The 15,775-nt window shown below is 43.9% G+C and overlaps 1 protein-coding gene across 2 annotated transcripts in view; it reads left to right on the forward strand.

Annotated features, from left to right (window-relative positions):
* PRKG1 (protein kinase cGMP-dependent 1) overlaps positions 1-15,775 on the forward strand; it is a 925,871-nt gene that overhangs the window by 84,515 nt on the left and 825,581 nt on the right. Inside the window, exon 1 of one of the 2 annotated variants that reach the window (XM_030570099.1) lies at positions 6,348-6,989. The exons of the other annotated variant lie outside the window; for it this stretch is intronic. Within the exon in view, the coding sequence (XP_030425959.1) occupies positions 6,679-6,989 (311 nt within the window). The 5' untranslated portion in view covers positions 6,348-6,678. Of the gene's footprint in view, positions 1-6,347; positions 6,990-15,775 lie in introns of those variants that run through there. 2 annotated transcript variants of the gene reach the window in all.

Genomic DNA, 15,775 nt, shown 5'->3' on the forward strand with positions numbered 1-15,775 from the left:
ATTGGCCATATATTCATTTAATAGTGCTTACTGGGAAAAGGAAGAAAGTCCAGAAACTTTCTCAGTGTTGAATCATAAACATCATGAACTAGTGATGTTTATTTAGGAGAGAAAAAGGAAAATTACATTGCCTGCCATCATTAAATAGAGTGACAGTTGTTGTAACTTAGTCTTGGTAAAGTAAATTTCTATGAACCAGTAACTACAGAAGCCCCAACTCCTAGCGTTGAATTGCTTCCTAGTTCATTAATCTGATTCATACTGTAGAGCTCTCTTATACCTTTTGAGAGGCTGTGATGTGCTGTAGCAGGCGGAGGAGATGTAGAGCCTGAATGGGAATTGCTGGAGGCATTCTGTGAAGGACACAAGCAGACAGAATGCTTCTGAGAGCACTGGGAAATATGCTCAGAAATGACAATGCTACACATTTTATAAGGTATAATGTGTGCTTTTCCCTTCCCCCCACAGTACTTTCCTCCATTTACAAGAAAATTCGCACAGGGAACACAGCCAGAGCTAAACCTACCTGACCATGCCTCCTCTGGGGTGTGGAATGCCCATGACCTTGCTGACCCCTCCCCTCCACACCCCAATTGTGCTAGAGGAGAGAAGAAACAGACATTCTGGATTCCCTCTGTGTAGGTGCACAGAGAGAGAAACTGAGGGTCAGGTTACATGTTTTCTTTCTCCTACTTGTTTATTAGTGCAGGACATCCAGAATCTAACTTTTGTAGACTTTATTAATTTAAGGCTGTGATGATAATTTGCAGACATAACATCTTGGACTGTGATCTTCTCAGATCACCTAAACCAAACCAAGTCAGGTTTGGTTAGTCCCTACTTGGAAACTTCAGGAAAAGCTCCTATGCAGGGAAATGGTGTTGGTGTTTCAGTAGGTGGCACTCTTTGCTCTGAGTCAGTACCCCAAAATAATGATATAAGGGAGAACTGAAGGTATCATTTCTCAGATGGGACAGAATACACCTTTCCTAATGCAATGTAAAACTACGGACCACACGTCACCAAAGATAATAGCACTTTTTTGCTAGAATTCCAGTGTGAATCAAATTCCAGTTTACTTACAATTTCCACCTTCAGTTTTAATAGGGTTTGCTCTTCACTTCTTGACTTAAACTGTAATGTAGTGTTGCTGTACACTGTTAAATAGTAATGTGTTCCATTTCATAAGTGGCTCTGTTTTATTGGTAGTTAGAGATGCATGTGATATTTATTTACAGAACCTTGGCATTGTGTATCTGTATTTCTACTGCTTGTGGGAAAATGTACTATAAATTCCCAGCAGTTCAGATCTCATAAACCCTATTTCTTTCTTAAAACTGTAGTCTGATCTCCTCCTACAGATAGTTTGGAGAGAAGCCAGTAACAGGACTGCAGTGGATTAAACCAGAAAAAATATGCCCAGCTGGAGGAGGATATTTAGGCATGCATACAACCCTGCAGCTCTGGATTCTGGGTGTTCCTCTCAGCTACTCTGGCTTGTTCCAGCCTGATGATGTCAAATCTGATCATTGAGAGGTGCAAATTTTCAATTTGATTGAAGGCCTTTGAAATATCTGTCTTCAGTTTGGAGGATAGCAGTTAAGTGGAAGTGTGAGCTGCATCTGTTGACAGATGACCCTTGCAGAAAGGATTAGTATCAATGGCATTTAAAACAGAGGAGCTAGGAATAGAGGGACTATTCTGAATCCTGGTGCAGGTTTAGGAAAATAAGAACTATCCAACTTTAAAGGGACAGTATATAATTCCTACTTTCAGGAACAGAGGTGTGTGTCCTCTGCGGTGGGCTCATTCTTTTAGGCCGAAGATTGGAGATCTTGTTAGATGATGGGTATGTGTCAGGGAGCTGGCCCTTTTGGATGTCAAATTACAGCTATGTGATCTTGAGGGGTCTACAAGAACGACTATTACAAAGATTTACCCTTCTCATGTATAAATTGCCTTTTTGTTTTCATTCATTTGATCATTGCCTTACCAATGAGAGTATGGCAGCATCTAGAGCACATACTTAAGGAAAACTAAGTGGCCACTCTAAAATCAGAATTTTACCTTGGGGTACTTAGCTGCACATGAACTCATTAACTGCAGGCCCTTGCGTTTGTGTGCCTCATTCTTCCACTGTGGTTTGCTGTACACTATGGAGCTCTAAGGTAAAGTGCCTCACAAGGATTCCTCAGGTGGAAGATAGAAGCATTAAATTATTCAATTAATATGTATGAAATGCACAGAGAATTGAGATGAAAGCACTGTGATAAAGTGGTTGACCGCTGTAAATGAAGCAGGTCTGGCACCCCTGTACTGGAACAGGTGCTCTCTGGCCAATTAAGAAGGTGGGGCAGCACCTGGAGGCAGTACAAAATTAGGGAGTGACCCAGTGAGTGAGAATTCTGGTGAGTCAGTCAAGAAAAATCAAGAGAATCAAAGAAGACTGTGTGGAAAACTGCAGAGAGCAGAAAAGCTCTCTAGAAAACAAAGGAATTATCTAGAAGCTAGTGGAGGGGCCAGCTTGTTGACTTTCAAGGGCCAAAGCTAGGGTTAGAAGGCTGAAAAGGGCTGGGGGCTAAGAAAGCAGTGAAGGGGCAGCCTGCTGTCCTTCCTGGGCCAGAGAGAGCAAAGGCTGACAAGGCCTGAAGTCTGAAAACGAAGGATGATGCCTGTTGGCTTTAAGCTGGAGTCAAGAGCCTTTGAGAGCTGAAGGTGGGGAACAGTGAAGGAACTTGCCCACTTACATTTCCAAGGGGGATCTGTTAGCAGTGGGCAGGCTTCTGCCCATCAAGTTCCCAGGAACCCAATAGGTACATTTCCCAGGCTGGAGGAACTGCCAGAAAGCCAGAGTAATGAGGGGTGCTCCCAGCTAAGAGGCTGTGGGGGAGGTTCCTGCTGGGAAGAGCAGGTTTATACTCCAATTGGAAGGGCTGGAGTGGCTGCCCAGGTATGAGGATGGGAGAAGACTACAATGAAGATCTAGGGCATAGTGAGTGCTGCATCGGAGAGCCAGGGTGTGATCAGGGACTTTGGGGTTGTATTGGATGTGTTGCCTAGATTATGGTGCTGGGATGTCATATGCACAGGTCTCTCTCTTCTGATCAATTAACTCCACAAGGGCTCTTTGTACTCAGAAAAGCACTTTTTAGAGTATTTGTGGGGACTGTGATGCAGGGAAACTGAGGTAAGTGTGGCTGTCATGGTGCACCCTGCCATGGAGGGTGCTCTAGGTGAGGCTGCTTCATGACAAGCACCTTCATTTGTAGAATTTTTTTAAAGATTATTTTTGAAAGGGACAGCCCTCCGGGTCCCCCAAGGACAGAACTGTCATGGAGAACACAAATGAGAACACTAACCCATGAGCTGCTCAGAAGATTTTAAAAAAGGAGATCCATGCTGATTTCACAATTGCCCTTGGGTGTCTTTAGGACATTAGAAAACAAATGCTATTAAGCTAGTGTCAACAGTCTTCAGAGTTGATCACTTGGGAAGATTTGGCTGATAGTTGGTAAAGTGTATTGGGATTCTTTGGGCTAAGAATATCCTTATGTTTATTTGTTTGTTTGCTGCAATGAATCACTCAGACTGTCTTTAAATCTCATGGTTTCCCAGGCTACCACAAGAGCCTGTCCTTTATGCATAATCATGTGTTTTATTTTAGAAATAATTTAGAATAACCAATTTTATTGCTCATAAAAACAAGAAGCCAACAGCAATGTCTTAAGCGATGGAGTAAGCAGAAGATGTGTAAGCTTTTGGAATCATTGCTGTCCACCTATTTCAGAGCATTGTGTGTATGATGCTTCATAAAACAAATCAGTCCTGACCTTCTACACCTCTGCCAGCATTATTTCTAGTGTAATTTCATGGATGTCTTTTCTCTTACAAGTAACATACAGATATCTAGACTGTAGGTTATGCACTGTTAATGAAATCTAAATATAAACTATGTAGCTTTGTTATTTGTTACTCAAAAGTTATATGGAACCATTTCCATTTTGTGTAACAATTGTTTTGAAGTCTTGGCTTGAGTCAACAGTCTTAATCTCATTATCTACTTGTCCATATCCAATCTGATAGAGAAGAAAATGAAAAATAAACACATACTACATCCATTTTAACACTGGTTTCTAGTTTGTAAACAACTAGAGTGTATCTGCTTAACTTTTAACATTTAAATATGGCGATAGTATTGGGTGTTGTGAATGTTAGTAAATTGTGCAAGTTTTATTTAAGTGGGGGAAAATATGCAGCAAAATGAGTTCTGAAGTTAAAGTACTTTAGAAAATGTCCATATTTTGAAAAGACAAATGAAATTGCATTGCTCTTGGGTTTAACACAAATGCAGCCAAAAGATTTAAACTGCTTCATATTTATTTGAAATGGTATTTGAACATTATGTGTAACCCAGAGTTGTTCCTCAAAATATATAAGGGAACAAATATATTCAAGCAGCACAGAAAGGCTCACAAAATATTTATGGAAAGTGGCCAGCCCCTTAAAACAATAGTTTGCATAAGGGATTTCTGAAGTATATTTTTCAGCTCTTCATTCTTAATATTATAGAGGCCATCAGCAGGTGGAAAGCTGGGCCTGTGGAGTCAGTCAAATCACCATAATCAACAACAGAAAAAGATAAAAAGAGGATCTGTCTGCAGTTTGTAGTATCTTGCATATTTTCAATCATGTGCCCCAAATTATACTTTCAAAACAGAGAACAAGTCTAGCCACTCCTACTACACAAAGAAAGTTTGGGCCCTGACACATCTTGCCATGTAAGTCCTGCAAACACCCATTTGTGGCACCTTACACTGACCCATAATGCATCCTGGTATGAGGGGCTGCAAAAACCCAGTTCCAGCACCTGGATCTTGGCAGCTTCTGTCCCTAAACCCCTAAATGGTATAATTGTGATAGACCACAAGTACTGCCCAGTGTAGGGGGCCCTTCCATTTTTGGCACCAGCCCCCCAAGTTGTACTGTCCAAACCTATATCACTGCTCCTACAAGACAAGAACCTCTATGCTCTAGCACATCATTTGCTAGACAAAGCTAAAAAACACATTCTGTGCCTGGGTTTTGCTCCATCTGGAAAATGTTATATTGCATGTGTGAAAGCCAAGTGTCTGCTCCTATTCCATTATAAAACTATCATTGGCTACATCCTGGCACATGAACGTGTGAAAAATCCAACTAGGCACCTAGATGCAGCAGGGTATAGCCAAGTTTTTTTTCACTTACAGTACGGGGATTTATGGCCAAATGATTTTTGTGACTACTGGACAGTAGAAATTGGGTGATTTCAGTCAAAAATTGGCAGGATCAAGATGCCAGGTTCTTTGCACTGTTCTGCTGGAATTTGGTTGGGTCTGGCCTTTTCTTAGTGCAGTAGAATAATGCTTATTCTCTACTGATACTGTGGAATATGGGAGATGAGGGATAAAAACTGTCTGGATCCAGCTACTGGAACCATTTTTATGCCCTTATTCTATTGGAATGCATCAGAATCCAGTAACTTTTATGTACCTAGGGGCTTGTTCTCTATTCATTGGTATTGCTGCCCAGCACTCACAGGATCCACCACGATTCAAGTGATGTCCATGTCTTTATTTGTTTTTGAAGCATCCATGCACCAGGATATGCCAGGGTACTTTTGAGGAGGGAGGATGCAGTAGGAGTGTTTATACCTGTTATCTATTCACACTGTACAATTTGGGATGTGGGCCAAACCCTGGCAAGACCCAATAGGACCCCTCAGCACCACTGTGAACTGAGCTTGTGCTTAGCAGTCTGTTTCAGGCTAAATGAGAGTTTAGGTTTCTTCTAAATTTAAAACTGACTTACTGGTGTGTGAAACATTAACCGAAGTTGCTTATTTCTAATAGTTGTAATGACAGTGAATTAATGAACAAACTGACTGTAAAATCTGAATGCCTGGGAAAGGGGGAGCAAAGAGATCCTACACTGTAACTGCACTGGGTGGAAACAGATTAAACTGCCGAAGATTTTTCTGCAGTTGGAGTAGATTTGGTATCATTATGATTGATTTTATTCATTTGGGGGAGTGTAATGGGTGTAACTGCAAGAGTATAAGGAACTGCAATCCTGCCGGATACTGGACATGCCCCGAGAATGTGGTATTTAAGAGTAAGCGTCTGGAATGCCAAATCCCCACCGTATGTCCCCACTTCTAAAACAGAGTTGGGGCAGAGGCTCGGAAAACTCGTTAGCCTTTAAGTAGCCCTACGAGTGACACAGTCATAGAGGCAGTGCATGTGCAGCGGCATCCTGCAGACGCCCCTTTCTCTCTCTCTCTCTCTTTCTCTCCCCCCTCACTCCGGCTCTGTCTCTCTCTCCAGTCTAGCCTGACGCAGGCAGATCGAAATCACCCTTAACAACCCAGCCTCCGGTGGAGTGGTGCCGGAGGGTTCCGTTTAAGATTATGTCTCTAATCCTCCTTCCGTAGCTCAGCGCGGCTCGCTGCCAAATTGCCCAGCCACACGGCGCAGGCTGGAGGCGAGTTTAAAGGGCGAGCGGAATCTGCCGGCGGCAGGTCGATCGGGAGCGATCGGCAAAGTTGGTTGAAGTGGGAAGCTGCGGCTACTTCGGGGAAAGTTGCTGGGAGCGGGGGAGAGACAGGCTGCGGAGGAAGGCTCCCCGGGCCCGAGGAGGAGTATGGGCACTTTGCGGGATTTACAATACGCGCTGCAGGAGAAGATCGAGGAGCTGAGGCAGCGGGATGCTCTCATAGACGAGCTAGAGCTGGAGCTGGATCAGAAGGACGAACTGATCCAGAAACTACAAAACGAGCTGGACAAGTACCGCTCGGTGATCCGGCCCGCCACCCAGCAGGCGCAGCAGCAAACCTCCAGCACCCTGCAGGGGGAACACAGGACCAAGAGGCAGGCAATTTCAGCCGAGCCCACCGCATTTGACATCCAGGATCTCAGCCATGTCACCCTTCCCTTCTACCCCAAGAGCCCACAGTAAGCAGGGTTTAAGCGTTGTGTACATCCTGTCTTTGGTAGTTGAATGGTCTCTGTATTGTCTGTCCATCCACTTGTTTAGACGAGTCCTGCACCTTCTGCTTTCCATTTCTGTTCTCATTCTCCGAAATATTCCTCCTAACGCTTCTCTTGGGCTGCCCACATTTCTTCAGCCACTGTAACTGCACGTTATCCCTGTTCCGTGGTGTCTTTGTCAGCTGTCCAGGTATTCCCGAGCCCACTGGGAGCAGAGTTCCTAGACCATGAAGGGGGAAAGCGCATTCTCCCTATTACTGGGGTAAAATTGCCCATCCAAAAATTAACCCCGCTAACGGCTGCTTCATCAGACTGTCTTTGCCAATGTGGTACGTTTTTATGTCTGTTTTTGTGCTCGTGGTTTCTGCCCTGAATTTGTCCGCATTGCTGAATGGTTGACGTTTGAACTCTATGAAGCAAAATAGAATTTACTATCCTGATTATTTTTTCCCTCTCCTAAGGAAGGTGTTGCTGATTCCTGAGGTGCCGATAGCTAGCATCCAGAGAGGCAAATCCAGTCTCTTGATTTCTTTTTTTATTCGGTATTGCACCTGACAGGTGTGGGGTTTTTAAAGGTCTTACCTGGAGCAGATCCATAGTGTTCTTGGTTTCATAGCGCTCTGCACACCTGCTTTGCACATTTCCAGGGGTCCAGGCTGTATCTGAGCTGTGGCTGCTGGCGCTGTTGTCAGGTAGCTAAGTTTGCACATTTTAAGATTTTAAACATCATCCTTTGGGAGGCATAACTTGGATAAAAATTGGCTCCTGGGTGTAGCTGAGCAGCCAAGCCTACCGAACTACTAGAGGAGATTGAAAATATAAATCCGACACACCATACCGGCTAAACTGCAATTCAATAATCACTGCGGTTGTGATACAACTGACACAACCAAGGAAATTCCGAGGTTAAAAGTTGCATTGCATGTATACACTGAGCCAATTGTGGCTAAGTATCGGAGCACATGTTGTCGGGCTGCTGAGAAACCCCCACACTGTCTATGCACAGCAGGAGTGAACGGCTGAGGGGAAGAGTGTTTCCTTGCTTTTTTGTTTTATTTCCATCCTCTGTAGTCTTTGTCTACATCTTTTTGTAGCTAGACTGCCCCAGCTGTAACCTGACTGCTGAAAACTTGGCAGTCGTCCTTGGTTCAGGTGTGTAAGAAATGTTTTCGCTGGTGCTCGTCATGAAGCATCTCCCCTTCAGTCTGGAGCGAGAGAAGGTGTTCATAGTTCGATGGGGCAGGGACTGTAGGTAATTGCGGCTGTGGTTTAGAATGGAGTGTCTGCTGATTTTGCGCTCCAAGGTCAGTTTTTGTGGCTCAGCTAACAGAACGATCATTTGGCGACACGAGTTCTCACCCCACTTCTTTCTAGTCTCGTCGTATATTAATTTAATGGCGGACATATCTCTGTATCTAATGAGGTATGTGGCCTTGTCTACTTAGGCATATTTGGATAAGGAGAAGGTGATACACTAACAGTTGCCTGGATAGTTTATAGTTCTGTGGCATTTTATTGGATTTTATGGAGGGCTCTGGAGCAGTAAATATCAAGCAATTAAATCTATTAAAAGATAAAATGAGAGAGAACTAGTTTGGGGTGAACAACGATCAACACCAACGGGAGACCTTTTGTCAACGAAAAATAAAGCTGATCAAAGCTTTGCTGACAGTGTAATGTAGAGTGAAAGGTGAGGAGAAGTTGGTGGGTGAGTACAGGTGTGGGGAGTTCCTTATCTGCCATTCTATCCAACTACAGGAAAAACCGGGAAGATTCTAAGGTTAAAAACACCACGCGGGGTTCCATCAGACTCAGGTTCTGAGGAGTAATGCCCTGCCTTTCTTGATATTACTCCTCCCTGCGCTTGAGAACTTTTTTTGGGGGGGGGCGGGGGAGAGCTACTCTAGTGACTTTCGCCACTGTGCTGCTTTGGTTGTCAACACAGTAGATAAAGGGAAAGTTGCAATAAATCTCTTTCAAGCTTTAAATAAAATTGGGAGATCATCTATCCTTGTTTCACACTTGCCGTCACAGACTATGCAAATTGGTTTAAGTGAGAAAACTGAGCACTTATGGAAGAGAGACTACATCCTCCATGCAGTGCTTAATATCTTTTTCACTCCCCAATAAAACTGTTGATGTGTTTTGGTCCCATAATCACGAAAAAGCTTGTATACTTTTTAGTTCCTGGCTTATATCAAAACACCACACGCAGTTTCATGTGTTAGTCGCACGATTATTTTTAAGAGTCTTTTTGGAAATAAATGTTTTTCATTTTTGATATAAAAAGTTTTGCAGTTCAATATACTAACTTAGAATATTATCCTAGACCATAAGGTGAGTAGGAATTCATGTGGGTGAAGCAAATCTGCTAGAGGAAATATCTCCCAAATCTGCAAAGTAAAATATATACCCAGTACTAAAGCTAGCACTGATTCTCTTGTATAGGTTACAATAGTTTAGCGTCTTTCTGGTAGATTGAGTTCACTGCTTGCCTAATGTTTTGTTCAATTATTTGACGTGTCGAAATGTATTTGTCTCGTTTGTAACCATCAAATTTGTCTCATTCTGAGTTAAAACTCAGAATCCCTACTTTTGGGAAGTCTTCCCCCGCCCCCGCATTCACTAAAGCTAGTCAAAGGCTGGAGAGCGAGAGGGCCCTCATTAAGTCAAATCTGTTTAATGTTTACAGCTGACATTTTCCTTACGGTATGAGCGGCTAGCGAAAGGAAGCGAGGGGGGATTTCTCACAGCATGGCTCATGGGTTATTAAGATCATTCTTGTGCTACTCTCTTTTTCCCATGTGGGAAATATGAAGCAGGGCACTCCAGCAGTTTATGACACGTGGTCATTGTATTCATTCCAGTTTGCATGGGCTTTCCCATACAAAAGCCTCTGGAGACTCTATATTTGTGTCAGTGAAGCAGAATAAGCAAGGAATAATATAGGTTTTTCACTTCACCCAGACTAAGGAACAGGGCAAAGTGGCTAACAGATCTGGAAGTTTGAAAGTGAGCTATACATTCACTGAAGTGGTTCTTCTTGGAAAGTGACACAATGCAATAAATCTCTGATAGGTAATACAAGAAGCTTAAATATTTGGGTTATTGATTGTGACTATCCCAATTGTTTTATATACATGGGTTTAAATGACCACCTTCTAAGCAAGTGAATGTGAGCACATCTTATTTGAAGATATTTTAAAATATCTGCATAGTATACCTTTTGTCTAAATCTAATTAAGCACACACCTGTCATATCACTTATAAAATGTTAATTCCAAGTCTGCAGGCCCTGTGTACAATCAGGTCAAGTTTAGTAATTGTGGCTATGATTTTTCTTAAGAAAAAAGCATGATGATATAGAAAGCGCTATTCAGAGTTTACGGAGTTAATATCTTGCATAAGAACCACTTTCTGTGCAAGATTACAGGCAATTCAGATCCAGTTGTGAGAGTCAGAAATAAGAAATTTAATTTGCTGTGTTTTCCAAATATTGAGTGTGTGTGTCACAAAATCTTATCAAACTAAGGTACTTTGCTGGCATCTTTTATTTAGGGAACAAATTTGCAAGAGTGCACTTCTAATTCACTCGGGCCTCTTTAGATAAGGGAGTGATTTCTTACTGTAGCCGTTTTGGTTGCATTGTTTCAATAGTTTAAGAATGTAACTCTAATGTGTAGTTTTGAGTGACTAACGTTTGACTGAGAAGATTGTTACATCTCTTCAGGTGGAAAAGGAATTGTATTTTAAAATAATCATTCCAGAATACAAATTCCATTGCACATCTCATCCTGTTGTTTCAGTGCTGTATAACCCTTGTAGCAGGTCCGTAGCCCGCTTCCAAAGTAGAGATCACACTGCTTTAATAAAAGGCAGGAATCATTAACATGAGGTGAAGGGCAGCATGCCTTCTTTAATTCACACGGTTTGGCTCAAGGTTTGCAGCAGTTACTGCATTTCCTTGCAGTTCTAGGTAGAAGTGTAGTTATGTGTTTAATTTACTTACTCACTAATAGCCATTTAGGAGAAAATCGTCCAAATCCTTTCACTTCTTCCATGGACACTAAAACAATGAAGACCTCAATGGGCTCTTTTGAAAGGAAGGAGGTAGAGGGAAAGTTTGAGGGGCAGCCAAATTTTGTACCCCAGAAAAGGGGGTTTATAATGGGAACACTAACAGATCCTTTAATACCGGGGCACTAACTGCTGCCATTTGTATTCTAGTGGCAGTTTTCTCTGGCTGGTGGGCCCCATTTCCAGGCTTGTGTTCCTTGTGTCTCTCAAGATTAGGATTTGGTTTCCTGATGGGGGTGGGCAGAGGGAAGCAGACTCTGTTTCTATTGTTGCTGTTGGCTGCTAAGGCCTAGGCACATTTTTTTCCTTGTCTGCTTAGCAATGGAGGATCTCCACAGTATCCTAGCAACCAGTGTCTAACGCTAGACTGCTGGTCTTTTCGCCATCTCTCCTCTAGGTGCCTGCCCATGCCAAGAAAGTGGCTGTGTTCATCCGTCAGCCCAGCCGCGCTCGTTGGCACCTGAACGCCGCTTTACAGCTTACTAGGGCAACAAGCCCGGAGCTGAATCGGCACCAGAGGTTTCGAGGGAGAGCCACTTATGCAATCCTGGCGTTGACGTTTGAAATTCCAGGCTGAATTGTTTAGCTGCTGCTGCTTCCCTCCCTGCCTCCCCCTGCTCTCTCCTGTTAGTATCCGGTATGCTGGGGGCTCGGCTGCTTGCAAGATATTTCAACTATTCAGTCTTAGGGATAGTGCATGGGAATTTTCTCTGTGGATTGAACACCTCCCACAGCTAACGTGTAAGTGGGTAGCAGGTGAGACAGTCCCAGGAAGGCCCCTTTGTCTCCCTGCAATATAACAGCAGCTCTCTGAGACAGAAGTAGCATTTGTGGAAGTGTGGGGAGGGGTGGCAGATCCCAGACTCTCCTGCTGAGTCTAGCTGGGAAGCAGAACTAGAGCGGATACTAGTATTTCCACCCCACCCCTCGCCCCATCAGCTTGGACACCTGGGTTACCTAAAGCTATGGCCGTGGGTGGGGAAGTACAGGAGACCTGGCCTGTGTTGTGGAGAAGGTTGCACTTGCACACATTCAAAGCTCCCTTCAGACCTGACCCCGCTTGTGCTGTATTTGCAAGTCATCAGTATCCTGCCGCGGCTAATTCGCCTCTTTGCTAGGGGGGCAGCGTTTCCCCTACGAAGCTGCTCCTGGCTATTTGCGATGGTGACAACGAGGTTGCATCCTAGAAAGACGTCCAGCCCTCGCAGACTGTAGCAGCCTTCTCCTCTCCCCCCGCTCCCCCAGCCAGCTGAAGTTTTTCCATAGCTATTTTTCCTTTTAAGGCAAATAGCCGGAGCTCAAAACTGGATCTCGAATTGAAACAGACTGCACGAGTAGTGAGAGAAGCAGCAAAAGAGAGAGAGAGAGACACACACACACACACACACACACACACACACACACACACACACACACACACACACACACACACACACACACACACACACACACACACCCTCCCTCAAGCCCTGCCCCCCCTTGTCTGGTTAATTACAAACATCCAGACTTATGCTTGTCTATCTCACTGCTCTATGAGGCGCTACTGCAAGGAACAAGCAGCGGTGACTAGGGGAGGTGGCGACACCTGGGAAGAGACAGAACTAACTGGGTCTAGTCCGATATTGTCGTGTCAATTTTCTTTCTCCTCCCTCTTTCTCTCCTCCCCCACCCCCAATATTGTGCAATAAAAATACAGGGAACAAGTCTTGCTGCTCCAGTCCCACTGCACAGAAAAGAAAACATCTGGACCTTGCCACAGCCCTGCTCAATACAGCCTCCTTCCCACCTCTTCCCCGCCCCCCCCAAAAAATGGGGTCCAGAACCTAATCCAAACTGGAGCCACACAAACTTTTGCTCCAAATTCCAGTTTGTTTAGAAAACCTGTGTAACCATCCCTACTGCATGAAAAACATGTTTTTGACCCCAGCACACTGGCTGAAAGCTGGCTGCAGCTCCCAATTCCACAGTGAAGTAAGAGCAGCTACGCTTTTAGATTGCATAGTTTGGGGGTTAGGGTAAAAAGAAATTGCTCATATCCAGGTTCTGGATAGGAGTTTTGGCTGCACTCTTGTGCCCCAACGCACCAAGGTCTGTATTTTTCTGGGAGAGTAGGAGTGACTCTTGTTCTCTTATCCCATAGAATTTGGGAAAGTGAGGCCAAAAACTGGCAGAATCCAGGTATATACATCTTTTACTCCCTCCTCTCACCTCCCAGACTGCATATCTCTGAATTTCCATTGAAGCTCTGGCCCAGTTGCCACCAACTCACCAGCTCTCCTCCCATCTGGATTCAGGCTGATGGAGGGTACTGGTAGCTTATCTCTTTCCTCTTACTGTAAACTCTTTGATAAATGGTTAGATGCTTCTAATTGTTTCTGATAGGGCCCATTTAAATGTGTATTTAATCATTTCCTTGGGCTAAGAATGGCAAAAGGAAAGGCTTCATATGGGAGATGAATGTTTAATATAATTGCAAATACCTCTGATGAAAATAAGCTTCATCTAATCAATGTCAATAGCTAAGTATTATTTTCCTCTGTCTTAACATATGAAAACGTATTCAGCAGACATATGGCACAGAAAACACAGTAGATGTAATAAAGATGTCTGGAGGACCAGAGGTGTTAATTACAGAGGGAAGCTAATCCTAAGGAAAAATAAACTTTTATTAGGAATAAATGTTCATGTCACACATTTGTTGTACCTAAATGTCATGGATAAAATCACATGTATTGGGATAGGTAAGCTTAGTTTGTAATATGTTAACATTTTATTCTCCAGCAATTTAAAGTGAAGGAATCTGAATGATTGTCAAAGCACTGGAAAATGCACAGGATTTTCAGTGGCAATATTACCAGATTTAGGCCTTCTCACATTAAACTGTATGGTTAATAAATTGACTGTAAAGCTTGTGGAAGTGATGTGACTTGAAGTAAAACAAATTCTGAATTTATTCAAGGTAATGTAAAATATAGAGAACCTGCAAAGTTTAAATATATCTATTGCTTCTAATAATTCAAACTTACTTTCTCATCCCATGGATCACATTAGTGATAACTGCATAACATAATGCACTAGGCTGCATTTAATAAAGTTCTATACAATTATCTTAAATAATGCTTTTATTCTAAATTAACATATTATTTTACAATGTAATTATGATAGTGAGAGAGGGTGATTTCTGTTTTAATTGTCCACAATTTTACAGGTGATACGCCTTGCTCAAGAAAAATACTTGATATTTTCTTGGACATTCATGCCACAGTGGCATGAAGCCTTTTGCCTAAGGATAATACCTTTTGAGATAATGTGAAGTCTTCTTGAGATATACTGTTCATCATCCTAACTGTCCAGCCAAATCTGTAAATTTATGGCTTTGATAGCATTTCTGACTTGAGCCTCAGAGCTATGAGAGAGAGCGAGTACTGTCATGCCAAAGAAGAAAAATGAGAACAGTGAGTTTTGCCCCTCTGGAGTTATTGTTTATGATAGAATATAACATGGATTAGACACACTCTGCCAGTTGTGCATGTGCCTAGATAAGGCACTGTATGAGGAAGCACAGCTGATACTCTTGTCATTTTTAGATTTAGTTTATTGAAATCATTGACTGAATTACAAGTCTCACATATATATTTACATGCAAAGAAAATATCTTTATATTGGTCTTACATGGGTTTGGCAGGAAAACATGTCTTTTTGCCAGGGGTGAAAGTAACTTACAGGACTTACCGGTACTGCCGGAGACCTGAAGGGGGCATGGCCTCAGCCAGAAGAGGCATGGCCTCTCAAGATTTAAAGGCCCTGGGGAACCAGCTGTGGCTGGGAGACCCAGAGCCTTTAAATCAACCAGGGGCTCCCACCTATAGAGGTGGCTGGGAGCCCCCGGGGTTCAGGGGCAAAATAAAGGGCCCGGGGCTCTGGCCGCCAGGGGGAACCCCAAGCTTTGCGGGGCTGGGGTAGGGATTTACAGGGCCCAGAGCTCCTGCCACTGAGGGAAGCCCAGAGCCCTTTAAATCCCTGCCCCAGCCTGCTAGCCAGAGCCGTGGCCGGAATTCAAAGGGCTCTGGGCTGCCCGCAATGACGGGAGCTCTCAGCCCTTTAAATCTCAGCCACGGCCATAATTTAAAGGGCTCTGGGCTGCCCGCAGCGGTGGAGACCTCTGAGCCCTATACATTCCGGCCCCAGCCCGGCCGCCAGAGCCGCGTCCGGGATTTAAAGGGCTCTGGGCTTCCCACAGCCGCGGACAGCCCAGAGTCCTTTCATTCCCCACTATGGAAGTCAATGTGGTCCAGCACGGCATACTGACTCTTGCTGGTACACCATACCAGACCGGCTTACTTTCACCTCTGACTGTATGTATGTGTATGTGTATGACTATGTCACAAACAATGCAGCTGCAGCCTACCACCAACCAGCAGCGACTCCAGCAACCAGCCCCAATGGGCGGCTGCCTGCAGAGAGCCAGCAGGTGCTACTGGGCTGGGTCTGCCAAGGAGTTAGTAACCAAGGCAAAAACCACAGCCAGCCAGCCAGGGAGGGAGCCGGGGCGGGGGAGGAGGAGAGGGGAAGTCAGAGGTGAATGAAGGACAACTGGAATAGCCTTCATGAAATATACAAGATATTTAGAGAAAGTTTTGTCAATTTCAGCCTCTTCTTTCTGCAGGCAGGAC

This window comes from Gopherus evgoodei, chromosome 7 (assembly GCF_007399415.2).
Source record: "Gopherus evgoodei ecotype Sinaloan lineage chromosome 7, rGopEvg1_v1.p, whole genome shotgun sequence".
Classification (NCBI taxonomy): Eukaryota; Metazoa; Chordata; order Testudines; family Testudinidae; genus Gopherus; species Gopherus evgoodei.